Here is a 7,748-nt window from a genome sequence, read left to right as displayed (position 1 = left end):
GCTAACCAGTTAATGAGAATGGTTTATATTCCACTTTATTTTGATTTAAGCATGAGGATCTTCAGTAATTTGCCGTGCAGAATATGATTAAATATGAGCTCTTAGATTGCTATAGATTAATTTGGTCAGTCGCTTACTCTCAATTGTGATTATTGATCTAAATGTTTTGACAGTTCCTGTTGCAGTAATCGTCCGTTTAATTATTATGATGCCTTAAAAGTGGCAATTCATAAATTCTGCTGCTACTATCCTAGGATTCTCTTGCCAAACTTGAGGAGAGAAATATGATTTTTTTCTTTGTGTTTTAGGCCCATAATTCTATGTTACAGCCGTATTCTCTTCTGGTGCCTGATAAGTATCTATTAACAGGTCAAGTTGTGGTGTGATTGCCCTTTCTGGCCTGATGATGGTATGTGCCGTTTGCGGGACTGCAGTGTCTGTGAATGTCCGGAGAATGAGTTTCCTGAAACATTTAGGAAATCTTCAGGCAGTGTTCTCTCATCAGATGATCTAGTTTGTCAAGAGGGAAAGCCAGAGGCTACTGTAGATCGTACTATAGATGTTAAAGCTTTCAAAGGCTGGATGGAAGTAGACAACCCATGGACAAATGATGACGAGACGGATAATGGTATCTATTGACTCCTTTAAACCTAACTTTTTCCATATTCGGTGTTGTAGAGTTTTTCCTCCTGCAGTAAATTAGATTTAAAGCTACTCATTTTTTTTCTAAAACTTGGAAAATGTTATCTCTTACTGCTTTTGGGATTATTCTTTATTCCAATCTGCTCCACTTACCTGCTTGATCCCCTGGTTCCTAATTGGCCAGTTAGGCTGGACCAAATCTTCATGTTTTCTCACTGGGTTAGGTTTTAATGTTCAAATGGCCAATTATAAATCATTTAGTCAAATGTATTCTTTGCAGCTGAAATGACATATGTAAATCTGCAACTAAATCCTGAACGCTACACTGGCTACAGTGGTCCATCTGCTAGAAGAATATGGGATGCCATTTACTTGGAGAATTGCCAGAAGTGTAAGTCAATTTTATTTCAGTATTAACATCCCTGGAAATTGGAGTTAATTTTCAAGATCTGATATTATGACGGAGGGGTAGCCTTCATCTATTGCTGAAGTTGTTTGTGGTTCGGCTTTTTTCCTTTTACAAATTGCTGGCTTTGTTTTCCGGATATTTGATCATTGACATGCTCAGTAGATCCATCTGGAGAGTGCCAAGAGAGAAGAATATTGTACAAGTTGATATCTGGTCTTCACTCCTCCATCTCAGTTCACATCGCTGCTGAATACCTGCTTGATGAAAAAACAAACATGGTACAGTCTCAATTCCATACAGTGTTTATGTTGGTCTTTTGTATTATATGATGCCTTGGCGAAATGCTTGCCGTGGTGTAAACATATATCTCTGATACACAGTAATATGTTTAGGAATGTAAAATGTTTAGTTGCTTAATTTGTTTTTGTCTCTTATTACTCCTATATCATATGGAAAAGTTACCTTGGATAGATTGCTGTTTCCTATCAGATGAGGTGATCTGATTCCTGTATTAGATTCTGAAAAGCTTGCGTCAGATCTGGCTGTGGGTGAATTACTTGATTAATCACAGCAACTTTCCATGGCCATGTCTGTAATTGTCTTTAATATGACCCTACTTAACAAATATCCTTTTGTTCCTGCTGCAGTGGGGCCAGAAGCTGTCTCTATTGTATGATCGGGTCTTGAAATATCCAGATCGTGTCAGAAACTTATACTTCACTTTTCTTTTTGTCCTTCGATCGGTGACAAAAGTGAGTGGCTGTCTTTCTAGTTTGCTTGTTGGTTGTGTTGATTATTTTTCAATTACATATGCCTTTTTTGGTGACTTCATAGGCTGCGGATTACTTGGAACAAGCTGACTATGATACTGGTAACCCTGTGGAGGACCTGAATACACAGCTTTTGATGAAGAAGTTACTCTACGATCACAAACTACAAACTGCATGCCCAAAACCATTTGATGAAGCCAAAATGTGGAAAGGCCAAAGTGGACCAGAACTAATGAAGCAGACACAAATACAATTCAGAAATATAAGGTTGTGTATTTATTCTGTTGTAAAATGGCTAATTTCTTCTTCTACTGCTTTCTTATTGTTAGTTTAACCCTAGGATCTCTATCCTGCTTAACACTTTCAGGAGTGATTCTTTTTAATCTTGCATTTTTCTCTAGTAATTAATGAGGTGGAACAAACAAGGGGTATTACATGGATAAATTTGTTTTCTGATGGTAAAAGTTTGCAAATTTCTTATTGTGGGGCACAGAACAGGAAGATCTGAACTTCCCTCCACTCTGCATAATGTTTTCTCCAGTAGTGACATATCCTTTGTCGTCTTGTTAAAATTGCAGTGCAGTGATGGATTGCATTGGATGTGAGAAGTGCCGTTTGTGGGGAAAGCTTCAGATTCTTGGACTTGGGACTGCATTGAAGATTCTTTTCTCTGAGAATGGCCAGGATCAATCTGGTCAGCATGTAAGTTCTCAACGCCAATCTTTCTCAGCGATTGCTATTCTATATTACTACTTACACCTCACCTATGGTTTTGAGACTGACTGATATTACGTGTTTTCAGCTGCAACTACAAAGAAATGAAGTAATTGCTCTGGTAAATCTGCTCAATCGACTTTCGGAATCCGTCAAATTTGTCCATGAGATGGGGCCTTCAGCTGAAAGAATGTTTGGGAAAATCATTGGTGGACCGACTGATCAAATCAGCCATCAGTTTTGATTGGTGCTTGAGCCTGAAACAGGAGGAAGTGTCTTGTTTTGCAGTAACTTAAGTATAGGGATATAGATTTCAGTATCAATTGCTGTAAATTGCTGTTATAATTTAACAACAGAGGTAGTTGGTAATTTCACATAACTCTGCAACTCTGGTACCCAGCCAATTAGGAAAAAGGAAAGGGGAAAAGTATAGCCACTGAGTTTTTGAAAACGTTGTAACTTAGGGAGATACCCAATTGCTGCTGTATTTGTAGTAGATGCTAATCTGTCATGGAAAGTTGAAGAGGAAATAGTTTTGAACATGTGGCACAATAACTACAACAAGATTGCCTTGTTTAGGAACGGATGGGATTTTCTCTTCTAAATTTTGTTCCATTTTCTCTTTTATTTAACATACACATGTCATGTGTATAGATTTTTTTATTTTATTTAGCATACACATGCTTCGTCTATAGAATATTTTTGTAAATAAGATGTATGATATTATCTTTATACATTTGGCGAATGAAGTAAAAGATAAAATACAATTTGCAAGAAAAATTACACTCCGATTTAGGAGGCCGTTCGTGGAAGAAACCAATACTATGTTTGTTTTCATTTTCAACTTATTTCTGAAACAAGTCAAAACATACCCAATGTTTGTCATCATTCAAAAATACCTTATTTAGGTGTTTTAAACTGTTTTAGCATAAAAATATTTATATATATATACACACATATATACATAAACATATATAAAAAAAGAATGATTTGACAATGAATAGTAATTTTTGTCTCCCAAAATACAACATTAAACATATAATACTTATTTTAAATTATCTCCAAAGACATGATTTGACAATGAATAGTAATTTTTGTCTCCCAAAACACAATATTAAATATATATTTGACAATGAATAGTAATTTTTGTCTCCCAAAATACAACATTAAACATATAATACTTATTTTAAATTATCTCCAAAGACATGATTTGACAATGAATAGTAATTTTTGTCTCCCAAAACACAACATTAAATATATAATACTTATTTTAAATTATCTCCAAAAATAAATCCAAACATACATACTATCTCTAACACACACTTATTTATCTTTGTTTTTCTCTCTCTATTTCCACAAAACACAACAAAACACTCAGAAAACGAATCCAAACATTATGCAAGATTCTATTGGATAATGATAATTCTTCCACTACAGTTTTGGCAATGGTGTACATAGGTTTGATAAGTCGAATAGTCGTTTGCAATAATAACTTGAAGTACATGTTGTATAAGTCGCCTAAACTTACAAAAAATTTTCAGTAATTCATGTGGTATATATAATGTTTTTAGCATAAATCATTAAGAAAAATACATACCAAGATGCTTTAAAAAACATGCAATTTTCAGCTTGCAAACGTACATTACATAGAGTTAATAATAAATTTTTACTTTTAAAATAAAATTGAATCCAGATTCAATCTCATTTTTGAAATTATTAGAAGACACTACTTATATGTCCTAATCAGTTAATAATTTAGATTTATATTTGTAAATAATGAAGAATGATGAGTAGATTATTAGTAGTTGTTATTCTTTCTTTTTAAAAAAAGAATATATATAGTAGACAAAAAAGGGGACAAATAACTTCTTTTTATGAAAGATCGCTAATTTTTACTCTCAATAGGAAGTCGCATTGACGTTTCCACAGTGGACGAGAATATGATCCCGCCTTTTCCTGCGGCGGTGGTATAACCTCGGATGGACATGAGAATTCCGTCTTTCTGCGATCGCTCGATCACCTCCGAATCTTCCCTCTGCTCTGTTCCCAACTCCAAGACTTGGATTACTCTTTAATCTTCTCTTCAGATCTTAACAGCTATATTTCCTCATAACCTAAGGTGCTTCCCGATCTTTTGTTGATTTCTTGACCTTTTGTGTGTCGGTAATTATGCGGGATCTTTTCAGGGATGACTTTGCTCTGTCTTTGTTGGTGCAGGTACTTGGCCTCAGTAAGAATTTCAGTTTTTTCATGGGTTTTCGGGTTCAACCAACTCTGTGGTTATTCTAGTTACTGAGAATTTGGATTTAATGGAGATGGATGGAAGAAGCTCGTCTGTACGTGCTGGAATCGAGACCGATTCAGTGCCGCTCCGGCAGGGCCGCTCGAAAAGCAAGTTTTTTCTCGATACTGTGCTCAAACCCACCCTTCTCCCCCAATTTATATATTTATACATATCTATTCTCAATATTGTTTGTTCAGCACATGTTTGATGTGGAGTGATTGGGATTGGCACCATTTATATCATACAGAAGTCTGTAAATGGGGAATAATGGTTCTTGGTTTAGAATATCACGTACAGCTGGTGATTTATCAGGTACAAGTTGGTAATATGGTTTGATTAGTGATGATTCTTGTTATTTTGCAGTCATATACCAGTTTACTCAACAAAATCTCCCAGCTTGTAAACCTGTCCTATCTCCTCCATGGGTAAGCCAATCATTGCAATCTTTCATTCGTAATACATATGAATCATGACTGACTAATAACTAGCTTAATTTTCCTAACTTCTTAGGTTATGTTTTTCATTTCGCTTGAGTTTTGTTCTTGACAGGTCATTTCAACATTTTTTGTGGTGGGAGTTATCTTTTTTCCAATTGGGCTTCTCTCTCTTCATGCATCACAAAATGTAAATCTTTCTTCCTTTTGCTGTGTTGGGATAGGATTCCGTGAATTGTATATGAGTAATCAATAAAATTTGGTTGTGATCATTTGTGCACATCTATTTGTAGGTTGTTGAAATTGTGTATAGATATGATGTTGAATGTGTGCCAGTACTGTACAGAAGCAACAAGCTGGCATACATCAAGAACAATTTGATACCCAAAAATTGCTCAAAATCCCTGAAGGTAGTATTTCCTGGTGCAGTGAGCTTTATATTTCTTAAATACGACTGAGATACTGCATTTCCTGGCACCAACCTGATCATCTTTGATAGTATTAATGGTGCCTGTCCCTTTTGATAAGTCCATTTGACTTTTTTTGAGCTCCATAATAGGGTATGATGAGAGGAAGAGCAGGATGGGAACGACTTTTAATTGAGGAAATTGTTCATATCAGCATTTTTGGTTTTCAAAGTTTTGCTGAACAAAGCGCAGAAGCTCTGCATACTATTTGTTCCCTGTGTTCTATTTCAGAAATTTCTGCTGTCACACAGGGTAGATTATTATCTGATTAGCGGAAATCTAAATTCGATGAGTGTCATTGCCATTGAAAATATTGTGCCTTTACTTTTCTTCTTTTCCAATTTTGATAAGCATATCTTGTGCTTTTCTTTTCTTTCTTTTTTTTTTTTTGAATAAATTTTGAGGCTATAAAACAGACACTGGATAGTGTGGTATCGTGACGTTAGATTAGATGGTTGCCTTTAGAATTGAAGATCTGTTTTCAGTTAGTTGTCATGCGAGATGCTCATGGATTTCTGGCTAGTACTTTTTTACTTGAGCTGCTTGGGTATTCTCCTAAGCTAGCATTCATGAGTAACTGACATAAATCATGGGATGATTCTCATAATATTGATATGTACTTTCTGCTATTCATGTATGTAACTTGTGTTTACAACCTTGTCACAGATTCCCAAGCATATGAAAGCTCCAATATACATCTACTACCAGCTTGATAACTACTATCAGAACCACAGACGGTAAAATCTTCCCTTCTCATCTCCTTATGAGCATTCATCTTATGTTCTTCACTTTGCTTTGTTTGTCAATTAAATGCTGCCAATCTTGTTGCTACCTAGTTATGTTTCATATATTGATTCAAGTTCCTTTGTCCAATTAAGTTATGTCAAGAGTCGAAGTGATCAGCAGCTCTTGCACGGTCTGAAGCACCATGATATAAGTTCCTGCGCACCTGAAGATTTTAAGCATGGTCTCCCAGTTGTCCCCTGTGGTCTGATTGCTTGGAGTCTGTTCAATGACACATACTCTTTCTTTCGTGGGATAGATGAAGTGAAAGTCAACAGGAAGAACATTGCCTGGAAGAGTGATCGTGATCATAAATTTGGGAAGCAAGTTTATCCCTTCAATTTTCAGAATGGAACTTTGAGTGGTGGAGCACATCTTGACCCAAATATTCCTGTGAGTTATTGCATTCTGCATTGTGGCAGTGATATTCTTTTTCTGCTCCAGAGATTCCAGTTTCCTTCCAAATGTACCACTAACTAGGGTTTTCTTTCTTCTTTTTCTTTGTGGATCATACTAAATTGCATCAACTAGCTAAGTGATCAAGAGGATCTTATTGTATGGATGCGTACTTCTGCTCTCCCCACTTTCCGGAAGTTATATGGAAGAATTGAAGAGGATTTAGATGCTGATGATATTATAACAGTCAAACTTTTGAACAACTACAACACCTACAGTTTCAGTGGAAGCAAAAAGCTTGTTCTCTCAACCTCAAGTTGGTTGGGAGGCCATAATAATTTCCTGGGGATGGCCTACATTTCTATTGGCGCGTCCTTTATATTTGTTGCCTTTGTCTTCATGTTGATTCATGTAAAAAATCCAAGGTAAAGCTTCAAATGTGGCAAAACTTGTGCGTATAATTTACTAGCTTCAGCCCACTAAGTTCCTGAGAACTGTTTCTGTCAGCCGATATGTTCTAGTGTCAATACGCGTCGTTTTGAGATGAAATACCATTTTTGCCCAGAATATGTACTTCTTGGACCAATTATTCCATAGTTTTTCTGGGTCAAAGTGATTTTATAATTCAAAATATTTATTAGCTGCTTTGTCCCCGTTAAATGTAAGATAAATTTGCGGGCACTTTTCATAGTTTGTTATATCAAATGGTTAAGTGCTAACTGAACCAAAAGCTAAAATAAAAATTGACATATGTTACGCACAAATTCGCTGTTGGGCCTCTGAACACATCTACATCACCTGCCACTATGGGACCTGAACTGAAATTTAACATGGAACTGGTCCGTAGTT

The 7,748-nt window shown here is 35.8% G+C and overlaps 2 protein-coding genes across 7 annotated transcripts in view; both read left to right on the top strand.

Annotated features, from left to right (window-relative positions):
• Positions 1–3,167, top strand: part of LOC105167284 (endoplasmic reticulum oxidoreductin-1) — a 5,025-nt gene extending 1,858 nt beyond the window's left edge. Inside the window, exons 3-9 of one of the 2 annotated variants that reach the window (XM_011086933.2) lie at positions 370–628; positions 923–1,033; positions 1,214–1,329; positions 1,699–1,803; positions 1,886–2,088; positions 2,400–2,523; positions 2,624–3,167. In XM_011086933.2, coding sequence (XP_011085235.1) covers positions 370–628; positions 923–1,033; positions 1,214–1,329; positions 1,699–1,803; positions 1,886–2,088; positions 2,400–2,523; positions 2,624–2,779 — 1,074 coding nt within the window. In that variant the 3' untranslated portion in view covers positions 2,780–3,167. Of the gene's footprint in view, positions 1–369; positions 629–922; positions 1,034–1,210; positions 1,330–1,698; positions 1,804–1,885; positions 2,089–2,399; positions 2,524–2,623 lie in introns of both variants that reach the window. The other variant, XM_011086932.2, reaches the window with a different exon arrangement.
• Positions 4,410–7,748, top strand: part of LOC105167282 (putative ALA-interacting subunit 2) — a 4,183-nt gene continuing 844 nt past the window's right edge. For 4 of the 5 annotated variants that reach the window (XM_011086930.2, XM_011086928.2, XM_011086929.2 and 1 more), the window contains exons 1-8: positions 4,412–4,654; positions 4,753–4,926; positions 5,183–5,244; positions 5,369–5,443; positions 5,547–5,663; positions 6,387–6,457; positions 6,599–6,896; positions 7,035–7,324. In XM_011086930.2, coding sequence (XP_011085232.1) covers positions 4,845–4,926; positions 5,183–5,244; positions 5,369–5,443; positions 5,547–5,663; positions 6,387–6,457; positions 6,599–6,896; positions 7,035–7,324 — 995 coding nt within the window. In that variant the 5' untranslated portion in view covers positions 4,412–4,654; positions 4,753–4,844. Of the gene's footprint in view, positions 4,655–4,752; positions 4,927–5,182; positions 5,245–5,368; positions 5,444–5,546; positions 5,664–6,386; positions 6,458–6,598; positions 6,897–7,034; positions 7,325–7,748 lie in introns of all 5 variants that reach the window. The other variant, XM_020696354.1, reaches the window with a different exon arrangement.

The sequence above is a fragment of the Sesamum indicum genome, linkage group LG8 (assembly GCF_000512975.1).
Source record: "Sesamum indicum cultivar Zhongzhi No. 13 linkage group LG8, S_indicum_v1.0, whole genome shotgun sequence".
Lineage (NCBI taxonomy): Eukaryota > Viridiplantae > Streptophyta > Magnoliopsida > Lamiales > Pedaliaceae > Sesamum > Sesamum indicum.
This window is presented reverse-complemented; position numbering and strand designations above follow the sequence as displayed.